The 18,957-nt window shown below is 45.8% G+C and overlaps 1 protein-coding gene across 1 annotated transcript; it reads right to left on the reverse strand.

The window, feature by feature from the left end:
- Positions 1-16,289: 16,289 nt before the first annotated feature.
- Positions 16,290-18,077, reverse strand: LOC137806889 (uncharacterized). The gene is made up of 3 exons (XM_068607254.1): positions 17,626-18,077; positions 17,456-17,531; positions 16,290-17,175 (listed from the first exon to the last, which is right to left on the reverse strand). The coding sequence occupies exons 1-3, from the start codon at positions 17,683-17,685 to the stop codon at positions 16,430-16,432; spliced, it is 882 nt and encodes a 293-aa protein (XP_068463355.1). The 5' UTR covers positions 17,686-18,077; the 3' UTR covers positions 16,290-16,429.
- Between the last annotated feature and the right edge of the window lie 880 nt (positions 18,078-18,957).

Consider the following 18,957-nt stretch of genomic DNA (forward strand, 5'->3'; position numbering starts at 1 on the left):
TCTTAAGATAAATGAAGAATTTCGTGGTGAATATTTTATTAAAAATATAAATTGAGAAATTACAATATAAAGTAATTTCGATCAAGAAACATTTTGTGTTTGTAAAGTAAATTATGAATTTGGTTTATCCCTTTTGGCTTAAACTCCTACAAAAAATATTATGTTACAAACATTGAGGGGATGAAATTTTAGTCATTTGAAAACAAACAAGTGATAATAACTCAACCTTTAGAATTAGAGATTCTATGAATAAGGTTCATGTAGGTAAGAACAAGTCACTTATCAGTTTTGTTAAGAGAAAATTATTTAAATCAATTATAATTTTCAATCATTTCTTATGGTGTGAGAAAGTGACAATCACTGCACCATTAAAATATTACACTTCATAGTTGATCCGATCGGTCATCGGTAGTCGATGACGTCAGCAGCAGAGAACCACGTGGACCGTTCGCGAGGTGACACGCGGACCAGGTGACAGGTAGATCGGTTGTCACTAACCAAATGACCACCGACAGGTCAGGCGGCAGCAAAGTCAGGGGGATAGATCACCCAGAACGGTGATCGGTGGTCAGTAATCAAGTGGCCACCAACAGACCAGTTCCCAAATGAACGCCTGGGGGCAGAACGCGGGAAGCAATAGAGCACCAATCAGTCATCGGGTGCATGGTCATCGGGGTCTCGTGTTACACGCAGTTAAACTGGGACTGAGATTCCCAGCGAGAGCGTTACACATGGACCTCGCATGAGCACATCTCAGGGAATCGTGCACGAGAGTGGCCTGAGGGAGCTAGTAAACCGGTCAGTGAATGGTGATTCCCTCAACCCATCACGTGCGCGACACCGTGAAGGGTAAGCCGTTTACGCAGAGAGCAACGCTCGGTGAGTGTGCCTAGACCGGCCACACCTGGCGTTCTCCTGAGAGTATGCGATTTACCCAGGTGGAAGAAATATCCTAAGTTACTCCGCAAGGGAGTAACTTAGGCACCCAAAGAGAAGCGCTAGAGCCCTTCCAGTAAGTGACACGTGTGTGGTTAGATGTGAGTTGCATGCCTCCACGTGTCATCATCTGAGAGGGGCGCGGTCCAGATAAAGGTGCACTCCGTACCACTAAGGGTACAGACAGGCGCAGAGACGCGCAGACACGCACAGACTCTCACGCTCTCACTCTACTGATTCTAGAGGTACGTTGTCGCAGAAAAGCATAACAGGGTTCTGGCACATGTCAGAGAGGCATAACAGAATTTTGTTAGGCCCAGATACAGGCAGAGACATAAAAGAGAGAATCAGGGTGAGAGTCAGGGGAGATAGAACAGAGAGAGCAAGAGTTTTCACACACACTACCAGTTTCTCTCATTTTTGGTGGTTCTGTGGTCTAACTTGATCGTCGGAGTGCAAACGGCCGCTAGAGGCGCCGTCTGTGTGTTTTGCAGGTCGCGTTTGGAGATCCAAGAGAAGGTTCTGAGGGTGACTTTGCAGAGAACACAGTCGCGTAGACGGGGCAGAGAGTGCTACGAAGCGATTCCTCCACGTTCGAGTTGTCGGTAGTATCATTTGGCGCCCACCGTGGGGCCCGAGTGAATCGTGGTCCCATATACACCACAGTTTTTTAAGCTCACTAAAGTTTTCACCAAGTTCTTTGCTAGGGAAAGATGCCAAGGAACAGACAACCATCACCTGCGCCATCTGCTGACGAAGGAGCTGTGACAATGGCGCAGGTCCTGGAGATGGTGCGCACGCTGCAGGAAAACGCCGCAGCGTCGAAAGTTGAACAAGAAAGGATGCAGACGGAGTTGGCTGCGTCGCAGAGCAGGAACGACGAGCTGAATCGCGTCAATGAAGAGCTGAGGAGGACGTTACAGGCACAGAGGGAACACGCGGTTGACGAAAGGGTGTCGAGGCAACTGTCGCCCCCAAGAGCGTTCCCCATGCCATTCTCCCCTGAAGTCATGGGAACCATGGTGCCCCCCAACCTGGTGGGGGTGAAGGCGTCGTTCACAGGGGCAGAAGATCCGGAGGCGCATCTGACGGCGTTCCACACCCAGATGATGTTGTCTGGGGGCTCAGACGCTGTGTACTGCAAAATGTTCATGAGCACACTAAGCGGAATCACCATGGAGTGGTTCGTGAGCTTACCAGAAGGGCATATCACGTCTTTCTCTCAGTTTTCAAAGCTTTTCACTGAGCAGTACATCGTCAACAAAGCACCCGCAATGGTGTCATACGATTTGTTCGACGTACGACAGTACTAAGGCGAGTCACTGAAGGACTACCTCAACCGCTTTGGAGCACAAGTGGTTAGACTGCCCAGCAAGGATGAGGATATGCTGGTGCACGCGTTTAAGAAGGGAGTGCTGCCTGGCCCCTTCAGTGAGTCCCTCATCAGGAGCCATCCTAGCACCTTTGCAGAGATCCGACGTCGCGCGGTGGCGCACATAGTGGCAGAAACAAAGGTTTCTGAGAAAAGAGGGAGTGCTGCACCACCAAGACCGCGTGGAGGGCAAGGGAAACCGCAGCAGCAAGCAAGGGTGCATGAGGCCAAGGAGGGGAAAAAAGTGCGGGAAAAACCTCGTCCCTACGCACCAGGCAAGGACCAGGGCAGAGGGCGTGCAAGGGAGAACAATGCACCCCCAAGATACAATTGCATGGTGGGATTGGCGGATCTCATCGCCCTTCCTGCTGTAGCAGCAAGACTACGCGTACTGGAGAAGACAGATAAGGTACTTGGTAGAAAGAAGAATGAGTGGTGTGAGTTTCACCAGGCCTTTGGCCACACACTTCACTCCTGTTTGGCGTTGGGACACCAACTGGCAGAGTTGGTGAAGTCTGGATTCCTGGCAGATTACCTGCGTGAGCCGCAGGGTGATCGCGCGTCGGGATCCCAGGCTGGAGAACAGCAGCATGAAGTCCCTGTGCACGGGGAAGTGCAAACAATCGCGGGAGGCTTCTCTGGTGGGGGATGCACCGCGTCGCAGAGAAGGAGGTACGCTCGGTCGGTTATGGCGGTAGACTCGGTAAATGAGAGCCATTACCCTGAAGTAGATATTGTCTTCAGGAAAGCTGACCTACGGGACGTTGTCCCGCACGACAACGACCCTGTGGTCATCTCCCTCATCACGGCAGGAAGGCGAGTGCACCGAGTGCTCGTAGATCAAGGAAGCTCGGCAGACGTCATGTTCTGGCCGACGTTTAACAAGTTGCAGTTGTCCCCTGATCAACTAAGGTCGTATACCGGGTGTCTCTACGGTTTTGCAGGAGATCAGGTAGAGGTGCGGGGGTACATTGAGCTGAGGACAACATTCACTGATGGAACGACAGCCCGCACCGAAAGGATAAAGTACATGGAGGTGAACGCCCCTTCTGCGTACAACGTTTTGTTGGGGAGGCCAACCCTCAATAGGTTGGGCGCGATACCATCAACGAGGCACATGAAGCTAAAGCTGCCGTCGATGGAGGGGACCGTAATAACCATCAAGTCGGATCAGGCTGAGGCTAGACGCTGTTATGAGAACAGCCTGAAGCAGAAGAGAAGTGTATGTCACGTCACCACGACGCCACCACCAGGTGTGCGCGAAGAGCGAGCGGTGGTTAGGGAGACACAGGGCGCTCAGAGGATGGAGAACGCTACGGTGGGGGGCTCCCAGGTAGCTCAGGTTGAAGAAGAAAAAGAAGGCGCGATCACTCCTCGCGAGTCAGGGATCGCGAGGGCGGTCATCGCCAGTGAGAGAAGGCCCCACCCAGCTGAAGGATGGGTCGAAGTGGACATCAGGGGGAAAAAGTTCAAATTGGGGGGATCCCTCGTTGAAGAAGAGCGAAAGCTGATTGTCGGTGTTATCGAGAAGCACATGCATGCCTTTGCATGGTCAGCGTCCGACATGCCAGGAGTCGACCCCGATTTCCTTTGCCATCGTCTGTCGATGGATCCTAAGGTTCGACCTGTGCGACAAAGGCGAAGGAAATTCAACGAGGAAAAGAGGAAGGTGATCCACGACGAAGCGCAGAAGCTCCTTGCTGCAGGGCACATCAGAGAGATCCAGTACCCCGAGTGGCTAGCGAACGTGGTACTGGTTCAGAAGGCAAGCGGCAAGTGGAGAATGTGCGTGGACTTCACTAACCTCAATAAGGCATGCCCCAAAGATTCTTACCCCTTACCCAGTATAGACGCCCTAGTTGATAGCGCATCAGGGGGGAAGCTACTCAGCTTCTTGGATGCTTTCTCAGGGTATAACCAGATCAGGATGCACCCCATGGATGAGTGCAAGAACGCGTTCATGACGGAACGGTCTTGCTATTGCTACAGAGTCATGCCATTCGGATTAAAGAACGCGGGGCGACCTACCAGCGACTCATGGATAGGGTGCTCTCGCCCATGCTGGGAAGGAACGTACATGCATATGTAGATGACATGGTGGTCACGTCCCAAGAGAAGAAGCATCATGCAGCTGATCTGGAGGAACTATTCACCACCATCGCCAAGTACAGGCTGAAGCTCAACCCTGAGAAGTGTATTTTTGGCGTGGAGGCTGGGAAGTTCTTGGGTTTCCTCTTAACAGAGCGGGGAATCGAAGCTAACCCAGAGAAGTGCGCAGCAATCGTGGCAATGAGGAGCCCAACGACGGTGAAGGAGGTGCAACAGCTCACCAGTCGCTTGGCAGCCTTATCCCGGTTTATGTCCGCCGGAGGGGAGAAAGGTCATCCGTACTTCCAGTGTCTTAAAGCAACAGCAGATTTCTTTGGACACAGGAGTGCGAGGAGGCCTTCATCAAACTGAAGGAGTATCTGGCGAGCCCACCAGTCTTGCGAAAACCTCAGGTAGGCATCCCTCTTCGTCTATATTTCGCTGTGACGGAGAGAGCAGTCAGCTCAGTCCTGGTGCAAGAGCAAGACCAGGCCCAGAGGCCTGTGTACTTCGTGAGTAAGGTGCTGCAAGGCCCTGAAACAAGGTACCAGGCCCTCGAGAAGGCTGCCCTGGCGGTGGTATTTTCAGCAAGGAGACTCAGGCATTACTTCCACAGCTTCACAGTGGTGGTAATGACAGATCTGCCCATCCAAAACGTGCTGAAGAAACCTAACGTAGCAGGAAGGATGGTCAAGTGGGCGGTGGAATTGTCAGAATTTGACATTCAGTACGAGCCCCGAGGACCGATCAAGGGGCAGGTGTTCGCGGACTTTGTAGTCGAGCTGTCGTCGATCGCGACACCTGCAGAAGGTCTAGGTTTCCGATGGGTGTTATCGGTGGATGGCTCCTCTAATCAGCAGGGGAGCAGCGCTGGAGTCATTTTAGAAGGCCCAAACGGGGTACTGATCGAGCAGTCCCTCCGCTTTGCCTTCAAGGCCAGCAACAATCAGGCGGAGTATGAAGCCCTGATCGCAGGAATGTTGCTAGCAAGAGAAATGGGAGCAAGAAACCTGCTGGCCAAAAGCGACTCTTTGCTAGTCACCGGGCAGGTTACAGGGGAGTTCCAGGCAAAGGATCCCCAAATGGCAGCCTACCTGGAGTATGTACAGCTCCTGAAGACGTCCTTCACCGAGTTTGAATTGGTGCACGTGCCAAGAGAGCAAAATGCCAGAGCAGACCTGCTTGCCAAGCTAGCCAGCTCAGGCAAAGGGGGGAAGCAGAGGACCGTCATTCAGGAGACCTTGAAGGTACCGCGTGCGTTCGTGTCAGACAACCAGGTACTTCATGTGTACAAATCAATGGAGCGCCTGACGATCGGTCATCGGTCGTTGACTCAAGAAACGTTGAAAGCACCGAGGGTGAGAGCGCGACCGTCGAAGATCGATGAGTCGATGGAGGTCCGCGCGGTGAAGGAACCCGACACCTGGATAACGCCATACCAGTTATACTTAGAAGATGGTGTATTCCCACTTGACGTGGCAGAGGCAAAAAGGATAAAGAGGAGTTCAAGTAAGTTTACTCTAGTTGATGGAAACCTCTTTAGATTTGGATTCTCTCACCCTATGCAGATCTGCGTGCACGGCGAGCAATGCACCAGACTCATGTCTGAGCTGCACGAGAGGGTGTGCGGAAGCCATGTAGGTGGTCGCGCTTTGGCAAGTAGGATACTCCGCGCGGGGTACTACTGGCCAAAGCTGAAGGAAGACTGCGTGAGGTTTGCTCAGCGTTGCAAACAGTGTCAACTTCACGCAGACTGGCCCAAGGCACCTCCTGAGGAGTTGAGATCCATCCATAGCCCGTGGCCATTTCACACATGGGGGATCGACATCCTAGGACCTTTCCCCCTGGCGATAAGGCAGATGAAGTTTCTCATCGTGGCCATCGAGTACTTCACCAAGTGGGTGGAGGCAGAACCAGTCGCACACATCACCGCACAGAAAGTCGAACACTTCGTCTGGAAGAACATCGTCTGTCGTTTCGGAATACCCAAGAGGTTGGTCTCCGACAATGGCACCCAGTTCACGAGTCATCAGCTGAGGAAGATGTGCGAGGAGTTAAAGATACAGTAGGTTTTCGCTTCAGTGGAACACCCGCAAACCAATGGGCAAGTGGAGTCGGCCAACCGAGTACTGCTCAGGGGGCTGAAGCGAAGACTAGACAAGGCTAAAGGAGGCTGGGCAGAAGAGGTCCCCAGAATCGTATGGTCTTATCATACCACCCCACAGTCCAACACCCATGAGACACCCTTCAGACTTGTCTACGGGACCGACGCCATGATTCCCGTGGAGATACAGGAGAGCTCCCCCAGATTCTTGAATTTCATTGCTGAAGAGTCCAATGAAGAGCGAAAGGTGAATCTCGACCTACTGGACGAAGTGCGAGAAGAAGCCAGAGTCAGTGCTGAAGCCGTAAAGAGAAGAGTAGAACGGAGGCACAACTCTAAGGTGAGGCCCAGGCGCTTCCAGGAAGGTGATCTGGTGATGAGAAAGGCGCATCAGAATGAGATGGAGAACAAGTTGTCTCCAAAGTGGACAGGCCCGTACAGAGTGGTTGAGACGTTGGAGAACGGAGCTTATCGGCTAGAAACTCTGGAGGGAGGAGCAATCCCCAGGACGTGGAACGCCACCCACTTAAAATTTTACTTCAGTTAAGTTGTAAAGTAGTTGCGTTCTCGCGCTAAAGATACATGCTTTGTATGTAGTGGAAACAGTTGAACAGACAAGGGGGCACTCTTTTCCCTAAGGAGGGTTTTTGACGAGGCCACCCAATGAAAAAATTTCCAGCATATCAAGTGTGCGCAAGTATTAAAGTTAAAATCCTCCTTGCACCAGGCGCGAGTGCAGGTGATCGGTTAGGCCTTACTCACCCTAGGCGCGAGTACTGGCACTGATCTAGGTCGTCCTCACCCCAGGTGTGAGTGCAGGCGACTAGGGTTTGAAAAGTCAGGGGTGCTAGTAAGACCAAGAGAGGGAAAGGAAAGATTTTGACAAATGTCCTTACCCACTTGGCATACACCAATATTGGCCCAGTAAGGCTCTTAGTTCGAAACCCTTCTCACCCCAGGAGTGAGGCAGGGAATGAACGACCCAATCCGCCGAAGGGTGATGACCTTGGGGAAGGTAAGAGGGGTTAGCGATAAACACTTTTCTTTCCCCAAAACAAGGCATCACCTCGAGCGATCGATGTCAAAGACCTCTATGCACTTAGCGTTAGAGCGACAGAGAAGCTAAGTGAAGATCGAAGAATGATCACCGATGAGTCGTCAGTGATTGGTTAGTGGCACAAAGCCGCGCACAAGGGCTGTTAAAGACAAAGCTAAGGAAGTCGTTAGTCGCGATCAAAGTAGAGGCCAAGATCGAAGAGTACAAGATCGCGCTGAACCTAAGCTAGCTAACAGATAGTCGTGTGCATAAGGAAAAATGAAGCTCAAGAAAAATACAAGAAAAGAAGCTTATACAAATGGAGAATATGTATTCACACCAAGTCTTATACAAATTCCAAGTACTAAAAAGTTGTGCAGAAGTATAAATTTACAAAAAAGAGAAGAGATTAAGGAGGAGGGGTGAGCTTTCCATCTACCACTTCGTGATAAATGCTGAATTGCGAGAGGTCCAAGTCTGGGAGAACGCATCGGATTTGCTCGAGTGCCAGCTCGAATCCGTCAGTAAGGGCGTCAGCACCCACGTTCATCAGATCGGCTTTCTTCGCCTCCAGTTTTTGCCTTGAGGCCTCCGCAGCATTTTTCTTGGTGGTAAGGGCAGCAAGGGAAGAGGCAGCTTCTTCCAATTGGCCCTAGGCTTCAGATAGTTTGCCCACCACCTCCTCAAGCTTCTTCTCTCCAGCAGCGGCCGTTTCCTTGGTGGACTCGAGCTCCCCCACTAGTTGAGAGTTCAGTTGGCGTAGGGAGGAGGTCTCGGCCCTCAGTTGCACCACCTCGCAGTCCAGAGAGCTAACGGTTTGCCCCATCAAGATCTCAGTCTTGATGGTCTCTTGGACCTGCGCTAGGTACTCCCTCCTAGCTTTTTCCACCATGCCCCGCATCAGATCTACGGACCCTTGGGCAGCTTCGAAGTCACTTCGCAGTGACTCCTTGTCATGCTCAAGCTCCTTTACCCTCTTCTCCAGGGCTATTTGCTTGCAGTGTTGGGTGGAAAACTCCAAAGAGAGCACCATCTGCCTAGCCAGGTGCATGTCCACCTCATCACCGTTCCATTCGACGAGCTCTCGGTTGCTGATGAGTTGTCGAACCAAGGTGATGACCCGGCTGAAGTTCTCGTGGCTAGCCCTCGAGACGCTTGGTCGCGAGCTGGACCCACCACATTCAGCAGTAGCAGTGGAGGTTGGCAGTGGTGGCGGGAGACCCCCCGAATGAGCAGAAGCGCCCCTAGCAGGAGGAGCAGATGGACCAAGAGATTGGCCTGCTGGGGGGGAGATGATGGTTGAGAAGCTGGAGGCGGCTGTTGGCAGGGAGAAGGGAGGCACGTGGGCTCTGGGGCAGGTTGAGTAGAGGGAGGAGGGGGTGAACCTTCCTCTACCTCCACCACCTCGATCTCCCCAGGCTGAAGAGATGAGGCCCCCTCAACCGCTGGCAGTTTCCTCTTGCGGTGTATAAGAGGAGAACCAGAGCTTTCCTCTTCGGTTGAGGGAGCAACAGCAACAGCGGTAGGTGAAGTAGAGGCCTTCACCAATCTTTTTCTCTTCCTTCCTTGCTCGGGGCCTTCAGCTGGCGCGACCGAGAGAGGAGGGGCTGCAATGGGCTCGGTGGTGGAAGAAGAGGAGCCAGTTCCTTTGGTCCCCCGAAGCTTGGCAAGCTCCAGCAAAGCTTTCCTCCTGTCTTTCCCTGACATTGAATCTACATCGATGGGAAAAAGAAAAGTTAGATGGCCTAGTTACGCAAGTAAGTCAAAATGAATGCGAGCATGCATGAGAATGTGCAAGTATCCTAAGAGGTGGAAGAAGAAGAGCTACCTATGTACTTTTTCAGGGCCAACACATCGAACTCATCTTTGATGAGGCGAGCAGAGCTGTACTTGGCCCCCAGGAACAGCCCACATAGCTCGCGCTCATAGGGGGTCATGGCTTCGAGGTCCCGGGGTTTCTTGAACTCAACCCCAGGAACCCAGTAGAGGGGGTACCCCTCGAGCAGGGTTGGACTTTGTGGGGTGGCAGATATCATGTAGAACCTGCCTTTCCAGTCCTTGAAGGATTGCTGGTACAGGCCCAAGAGCACCCGTCCAGCAACCCCATTCAGACTCACCCAGGACCTGTCCCTGGGGTTCTTCGCCTCGAAGAAGTAAAGGAACACGTCCACGGAGGCATTGAGTCCGAAGTAATTGCAGAGAATCTGGAATGCCCGGATGAAAGCCCAGGCATTTGGATGGAGTTGGCAGGGCGCGACGTTCAACTCCATCATCAGCTCCTTCTCGAAAAAGGTGAATGGCAGGCGTAGCTTCAACCTTTTGAAGATGGCGGAGTAGATGAAGACGAAGGGCACCCCATTGGTGGCCCTATCGTCCGCGCAGATGGGCATCCCTCGAGGAGGAATGCGGATTTGGATGTTGAAATCGTTTTCCCTGTCTATGGCGCACGAAGGTTCATCCGGGTCATGGCTCAGAAGGGAGGTGAGATGACCCTGCGGTAGTAGGGTGGATGTTTCGGCCAGCAACGCCAGGGGGGCCCAGTCGTAGACCCTGGCGTTGTCATGGTAGGAGGTTGCAACGGGTGGAGGTGGAGCTGGCGCACTTGCGGAAGGCTGTGCACCAGAAGACGAGGCGATAATGCGAGCGGTTTGTTTCAAGCGAGCCATCGCGAGATAGCTGCAATGGAGGAAAAACGAAAAGTCAGAATGAATGGAAGAAGAGGGAATGATGAATGGTTCGGTGAAAACAGAGAAGGGGAAGGAGAAAGAGATGCCCAGGTGAAAAGAGGAAGAAGGAGAAGTAGGAATCAGAGCAAGAACGCGAAAAACCCTAGCGCGGGTAGAGAGAGGGAAAACAGAGAAGATGAATGCATGATAACGAGAAAGATAAATGCAATCGGTAAAAATGACCTAAATAGACCCAGGAAGAAGAAAAACCATACCTTTGGGTGATCGCGAGAGGTTTGGAAGCAGAGAACTTGAAGAAGGATGGGTGCGCAGAGAGAGAGTTCGCAGGAAGTCTCAGAGTTGATTGAAGAAGATGAAGGAACAGTGAAGGCGCGCGCCTATTTGAATAAGGGAAGCGCTAGCGACACACCACGATGGCCGTCGATGGGGCCACGTGTCGCGAGATTAAGGAAGGAAGTCCAAACGTTAAAGAAGCAACACGTGAGGTGGCACGTGATGCGGTCCCACTTGCCACGTGGACTGAGGGCACGACACTTAGTCTCTTCGCCGAGAACGAGTTCACGACTCGAGACTGGGGGGCTTGTGATCCGATCGGTCATCGGTAGTCGATGACGTCAGCAGCAGAGAACCACGTGGACCGTTCGCGAGGTGACACGCGGACCAGGTGACAGGTAGATCGGTTGTCACTAACCAAATGACCACCGACAGATCAGGCGGCAGCGAAGTCAGGGGGATAGATCACCCAGAACGGTGATCGGTGGTCAGTAATCAAGTGGCCACCAACAGACCAGTTCCCAAATGAACGCCTGGGGGCAGAACGCGGGAAGCAATAGAGCACCGATCAGTCATCGAGTGCATGGTCATCGGGGTCTCGTGTTACACGCAGTTAAACTGGGACTGAGGTTCCCAGCGAGTGCGTTACACATGGACCTCGCATGAGCACATCTCAAGGAATCGTGCACGAGAGTGGCCTGAGGGAGCTAGTAAACCGGTCAGTGAATGGTGATTCCCTCAACCCATCACGTGCGCGACACCGTGAAGGGTAAGCCGTTTACGCAGAGAGCAACGCTCGGTGAGTGTGCCTAGACCGGCCACACCTGGCGTTCTCCTGAGAGTATGCGATTTACCCAGGTGGAAGAAATATCCTAAGTTACTCCGCAAGGGAGTAACTTAGGCACCCAAAGAGAAGCGCTAAAGCCCTTCCAGTAAGTGACACGTGTGTGGTTAGATGTGAGTTGCATGCCTCCACGTGTCATCATCTGAGAGGGGCGCGGTCCAGATAAAGGTGCACTCCGTACCACTAAGGGTACAGACAGGCGCAGAGACGCGCAGACACGCACAGACTCTCACGCTCTCACTCTACTGATTCTAGAGGTACGTTGTCGCAGAAAAGCATAACAGGGTTCTGGCACATGTCAGAGAGGCATAACAGAATTCTGTTAGGCCCAGATACAGGCAGAGACATAAAAGAGAGAATCAGGGTGAGAGTCAGGGGAGATAGAACAGAGAGAGCAAGAGTTTTTCACACACACTACCAGTTTCTCTCATTTTTGGTGGTTCTGTGGTCTAACTTGATCGTCGAAGTGCAAACGGCCGCTAGAGGCGCCGTCTGTGTGTTTTGCAGGTCGCGTTTGGAGATCCAAGAGAAGGTTCTGAGGGTGACTTTGCAGAGAACACAGTCGCGTAGACGGGGCAGAGAGTGCTACGAAGCGATTCCTCCACGTTCGAGTTGTCGGCAGTATCAATAGTTAAGCTTGTTATAGTTGTGAGAAAGTTTAACAAATAATAAAGTTTTCAGTGACTTCCATATATTTTTTATGAGTGGTATATGATTTGAAACATATGCTTTATCAAGATTTCTAAAGATATTACATGTTGATATTTGGGGATCACTTAGAATCTCGTCTTTAAAGGTTACAAATATTTCCGTACTCTAGTGGATTTACTAGGTTCAATTGGATATTTTGTTAAAAGTAAAATATGATGTAAGAACAAGTTTGCAAAAATATAATAATTAGATTTGAAAATCAATTTGAAAGCAAATTAAAAATCTTGAGAAATGATATTGGACCTGAATTTTCTATGCACGATTATTTTAGCAATAAAAGATTTGTTCAACAAACTTGCTATGCTGAAACTTCTTCACAAAATGATATTGTAAAAGGAAAACACCAACACATTATGAACGTTGTTCGTGCTCTCATCTTTCAATCAAAATTTACTACAACTCTAATAATTTGTTATCATGTTATTCTCATTAATAGAACACCAAATCCTTTATTAAAAAATAAACCCCATTTATGATTTTACATGGTCATTCACCAAATGTTAGTCATTTAAAAATACTTGGGTGTCTAGCATTTGCTAGTACCCTCAGTGCCTCACATGATAAACTTAGATCAAGAGCTCAACAAAGGTGCTTTTTATGAAATGTGTTCTCTTTTGGCCATGTTGATCAAGACGCATCAAGTGCTTCTCAAGAACCTATGGAAAACACTTTTATAAGTTCTTTCCGTGAGATTTATGGTAGTTACCCTATGTATCAATCTTTTGCTTCTGCACCTAATAAGAATAATAATCACACCAACATTTCATGTGAAGAAAATATTGGACTCAATTATGTCCCAATGGATTTTACAATCAATCTACCAACTCTATTACTCCAACAAAAATACAAATAAGTTCATCATACATACGTCTAATCGTATAAGAAAAGGACATGAGTACTTTAAGGATTTTCACACAAGTTTTATATCTCAAGCTAGTAACCATTTGTTTTTAGGTATTAAATATCTTATTCGAAATTTATGGCTCTTGTTAATTCTCTTCAATCACACACGATTTCTTGTTCTAACATTTCCTCTCAAAATGAGCCCACACCTCCTTTATTGAGGTGTCTAAATAGGATTGTTGGAAAGAAGCCATGAATAAGGAGTTACTTACTCTTTTGAGCACCTAATTAAATGTAAATGGGTTTATAAAATTAAGCATAAGTTTGATGGTACAATTGAAATATTTAATGCACGATTGATTGTTAAGGGATACATACAAACAAAAGGCTTAGATTATTTTGAAACCTTCTCTCCAGTTGAAAAACTTAATATTGTTTAATTTATTCTATCAGTTGTAACAATAAAAAGGTTGGTTTCTAGATCAGCTTGATGTCAACAATGTTTTTCTTCATTATGACTTGCAAGAAGAGGTATATATGATTCCACCACCAGGCTTACATCTTACTCTTCCATAACAAGTTTCCAAATATAAAAAAAGAGTCTCTTTATAGTTTAAAGCAAGTTAGTATGAATGAGATTCTAAACTTACTTCCATTCTTATAACTTTGGGCTTTGTTCAAGTACCTTTTATTCTTCACTTGAAACAATATAGAAGAAATGAATGTTATAAAAAATCATCTTAAAGTTAGTTTTGGGATCAAGAACCTTGACTCTCTTCGTTTTTTCTTAGGATAGGAACATTACTAATGGTACAAAACTTAACTAAAGAAAGTATTATCCTGACCTACTTTATGGCAATGACATGTTTGCAATCTTGCATCATCTCCTATGGATCCATCTTACTCATTGTGCATTGATGAAGGAGAATTGTTGCATAACCCCTATGAGTATTTAAGATTTATAGGGTATTTGCTTTATTTAACTAATACATGTCCAAACATTTGTTTTACTATCTAATAATTGAGTCAATAATATGTTTCTCAACCAAGGCAACCTCGCATGCAAGTTGTTCATCATGTTCACAGATATTTCAAAGGATCTCTAGGTATTGTCTTATTTTTTCCTTCACGAAACAAATGTAGTATTCGAGCTTTTTTATATTCTAAGTGGGCATGTATGTTGTCCTCACAGTAAACGTTCTATTACAGGACATTGTATTTTTTGTTGGGATGCTTTGATTTATTGAAAGTCCAAGAAGCAAGAGATTGTCTCCAAATCCTCTTATAAAACAGAATATAAAGCATTAGCCGGACTCGCTAGTGAACTCCAACAGTTGTATTATTTATGCACTAACTTGAATCTCCTTATTCTTACCTTTTTTTGTAACTTTTTGTGATAATAGAGTATATACATATGACAAAAAAATCTTACATTTCATGAGTGTACAAAATATAGTAAAGTTTATTGTCATTGATAAAAATAAATTTTAAGGTAATGTCACTCACTTGTTACGTGTCTCTTTCTTTTTTTTGTCAAATTACAATCTACTCACTCGAAACATTTTCATCCTAAAACATTCAAAGCAGTTTTTTCTAAGTTGAACATTTACAATCCTTAGGTTAAATTTGTGAAAAGATCTTAATCAAAGATCACCTCATAAAATCCTAAGTTAAATTAAGATGAGTAATAGATTTTCAACAAACAATCACATCATTTTCATAGTGTGCATAACATGATTGTGCACTCACGTAATCTAAATAATTTATTTATTTTTATATATTTTTATCTTTATATATTGTAATTCAACATTTGTATATAATCACATTGACTACTTAAAGATTAATAAGAGAAAAAGAAACCATTCTTCTCTTCTCTATCTTTTTTCCTTATTATTATTTCCAATGAAGTGTTAATAAAGTTAGAATTGAACAGTTTTCCTCTCTCGTGAAAAAAATGGCTCCTTAACAGTTGAACGGCACTGTCCTATCGCGCAGTGTATTTTATTTCACTTCATTGCACCACTACTTTTGAACTGCTCTTCACCCATGTTTCTTCCTTTAACACTTTTTCTCCACTTTTTTTCATTCATACTCACAATGCCTTAGGTCCACAACCTGATTCCCTCACATGGCCTCGCTTAACATCTTAACATGCAAAATGCAGAAAACATTAATTGTTCCCTCATACATATCTCATTACGGAACCATCCATTTTTAGTTCATTTATTGGTGCAAAACTTGTTAATAAAAAACTATCGAAAATCATCAATTTATTTGTTTACCTTTTTGGTACAGTCAGCTTAAGCACTGTTCTCAAATCAGCAGGTTATGAGCTTTGCCAAAATGAGGAGAGTGAAATAATCTCACACTACGAAGATTATAACTGTTGTGTTGCAATTTGAAACATTGATTCAATTCAATGTTATGCTGCTTTATTCATGCAAACAAGTTGATTTCAGGAATGTGGATGGGATGAGCGAATAATGCTACACACCCTCGCCACATATGCATTATTCGAACAAAATAAATGGACTTTGAGGTGATGCAGTTTTGACCCAAAGGTGGAATTTCCAGAAAGGACAAGTCCTTTTGGCATGTCATGCTAACCAGTGGCGTGGCGTCAGATTATGCAGTTCAACATTGATTGAATACTCATTTTTTTACTCAACTTTGAAGTTACAACAATATAATTTATACACTGTGTGCCCAAGACTAACCGAAAAAAGAGAAAATTTCATGCAAAAGATAAACACTATAATTCTGCTTAGATATATGTTGTTAGGTTGATAGTGGTATTATTTTATTTTTGCCATGTCCCAGAAAGCTGCAATCAAACGCGGCACTAATCACGGCTGGGTCAATTGACTTTTTTCAAGTGTCCTCGTTGTTGGAGCAAATGCAGTGAGTGTCCTGAATTTGTTGAAAATTATGATGAAGCCCTAACTTGAAAAGAAGATTAAAACTACTACAGCAGGTGATTATATTGAAATAGGAGTTTAGCATGGAAGTATTATGTTGAAGTGAGTGATTTTTTTGATAAATTATGATTTGGTTTAAATAGTTGTATTGTACTGGTAAAGTACACCTGCTAGCGTGAAAAAGATTCTTATGTGTAGCTTCATTCCATTGTGGCCTTGGCTCTCTGCTTTGCCTGAATAGCCACAGTCCAGTCTTCACGAAATGCCCTTTGGACGTGACATTGACATGCTTCCCATCTAATCCTATCACCCCGTTTCTTCGCAAATTGCATATATAATAGTAACAGATGAATATGGAAAGGAAAGGGTCCATAATAGAACATTATTTACAGTTTGGTCCAACAAAATGAAAATAAGCTAAAGTTGGGCAACAAGGTATATATATAGTGAATGCAAAAGGATTTAGCCCCCAGAAAATCCAAGAACAGCAGAAAGCTCCATCGATTTTGCCTCAAAAAATACAAAACTAGCGTACCATAGCATAGCATAGCAGAGCATAGGAAAACAAGAGGTGTTATGGAAGCATAAAAGAAAGAAAAAAGGTAGTATTTTGGTTCTCACATGACAGAACAGGCGTTGGCATTGTCATCGCTGAAGATCTCGAAGGGAACGAAGGGCGTAGATTGAAGGCGATAAGGGTCGTGGTCGATGCCTGCACACATGTAGGGGAGTGGTGAGACATAGTAGGAAGGACCACCCATTGTTCCCATGGGACATAACCTGTTGTGAGTTGCCAGATACACAAGCGGGGGATAACAGTAAGTTTCAGGATACAGGTATGATTGCTGACGTGTAGGGCTCAGATTCACCTGCCCAGGGGATCCACTGTGCGCACCTCCACCGTTACATCCTGAACTCCCACCACTCTCACTTTTCTCCATCTCTTTCTTCTTCTTTTTCTTCCCACCTCCCTCACTTTTACCACCCTTGTTCTCCGCTTCCGCTGAATCATTTTCTCCGCCGCCGCTGCTCTTGCTTTTCGCGTTGCCTCTCTCGCCACTCTTTTCGTTCACCTTTTTTTTGCTGGAGTTGGTAGTGCTACTGGTAATCTCTGCATTTCTTGTTGTAGACTCATTGTTCTTGCTTTCGGATTCTTCTCCTTGTTCGTTTTTCTTCTTCTTCTGCTGCTGCTGCTTGTCTTTGCCGGAGTTATTTCCCTTCTGCTGCTGTTGCTGTTTGTCTTCCGGCCAAATCTCGGCGTGTTTTCCGGCTTTCGCCAGTTTCCTTATGAGGGTCTCAACGCCGACGCTTCCAGTGACCGTCACTTTCTGCTGCTGCGCGTCAACCGTTGTGGTGAAAACACCTGTGAAATAACCCGAAATTGAAAATTCTGTCACCATAAGCACCTAAAAATAGTGCACAGTGAAAATACGTTAATAGTAAATGGTTGAGTTGAAGCCAACGGAAAATGACAATTTTTGTTTGCACAGTGAAATTTGAGATTCGGAATCTGTCCATGCATGAGGAAAATTTACTAAGACAATAAAAAAAAGGTGTACATAAAGAGGGTAGGTAGAAGAAGTGGTTTGCTGGTGAAGAATGCGCAGAGCAGAGAGAGAAAGAAGGGAAATTTTTTGTGTTACCATCAATGCTCTGTAAAACCTTCTTCACTTTCCTCCTGCAACCTTCACAGTGGATGGAAACTTTCAAGAACCAAGTCTGAGAGACAGAGAAGAAAGCAACTTAAGCAGAAGATTTTGAAGGGAGAAACAAAAAAATGCCTTTTTGTTGTTGTTTTGTTTTAGAGACTAACCTGATACATCAATGGCTCTGAGGCTGAGGGTACAACAGCTTGGGGAGATTTTGCATCCATTAGAGGTGTGAGTGAGTGAGTGAGTGTGAGAGAGTGTGGTGAAGTGAAGGAATTGGAAAAGAAGGGAAAATGAGAGTGGAGGTTAAAAGATGAAATGAAATGAAAAAGGGAAGGGAAAATGCCAAGAGTGTAGCAGAGTTGTGTACTCTCCGTTTGGGGAGCAAAGTAAGGAGGCTAGAATGGCTACCAAAGTATAATGTGACAGTGACACAAGAAGAACACACTTCTTTTCTTTTCCCCTCCCCTCACCTCACACACATCATTCTTATTTTTCACATAAATCAATCTAAACATAAATCAAATTAGCATGCCATGTCTCATTTCTTTTCACTGCTTACCAATCTTATTCTGCATTTCTCTCTATTAATTTTTTTGTCCTTTCATAGATGTACTCACCTTTTGTTTCTTGTGCAAGGTTTATAGGACCCGAATAATTACTTCTCTTGGTAAGATTATTTAATGTGCTTATGTCTAAATTCATGGAGACACATGTCATGTTTATCATGGGTAATAGTAACTTTGCTTCGTAGGTTTTAAATTTATGGTCTTGTTGTACGCATTATAGGTGGAGGGTCTTAGTAGCCAAAGAGGTGAGTTTCATTAGGACCAGGTTTTCCCCCAAATTAGCTTCACCAACTACCAAAACCTTCTTACCACCTACAAACGCATGGAAACAAAATTTCTGCCTTTCACACATTCACTTTGACCACTACACTTCTATTATGCTACAAATTGTGAGAGATATGGCTACTTATTCCTTAATTTCATCCTAAATAAATGTTTGCAACATGTTCTAATAACAAGATTATCATTATTAAGACCAATTATAGGCTAAATAGAACCTTCAAAATTAACATATACGACAAGATAGAAACGCCAGAGGAAAAACAAACAAAAAATAAAAGAAAGTGAAGAATATATACCCTAACTTAAATCGCGGTTCATCAGAACAAAAGTTGTTCTTAAATATTTCCATTTTGGACTAAAATCAGTTCAGTCTATTTACTATATCTTAGAGTGACTCAATACACCAAAACCTAAGGTCAAGATTAAAAAATTATATAATCTTAACTTTACATATAAATAAACATCTACTATTCTCATTGAAAACAAAAAATAAATTACAATAAACATGTATTAGTGCCAATTCTTAATTATTTTTTATTCCTTATCCAAAACTTCAATGACACACTTATTACTATTTCCTAATTCTTATAAGAACTAATAAATACTCAAAATATATTTTGAAACGGAAGAGTAAGTCGAGTTTTT

The sequence above is a fragment of the Phaseolus vulgaris genome, chromosome 3 (assembly GCF_051622355.1).
Source record: "Phaseolus vulgaris cultivar YP4 chromosome 3, ASM5162235v1, whole genome shotgun sequence".
Lineage (NCBI taxonomy): Eukaryota > Viridiplantae > Streptophyta > Magnoliopsida > Fabales > Fabaceae > Phaseolus > Phaseolus vulgaris.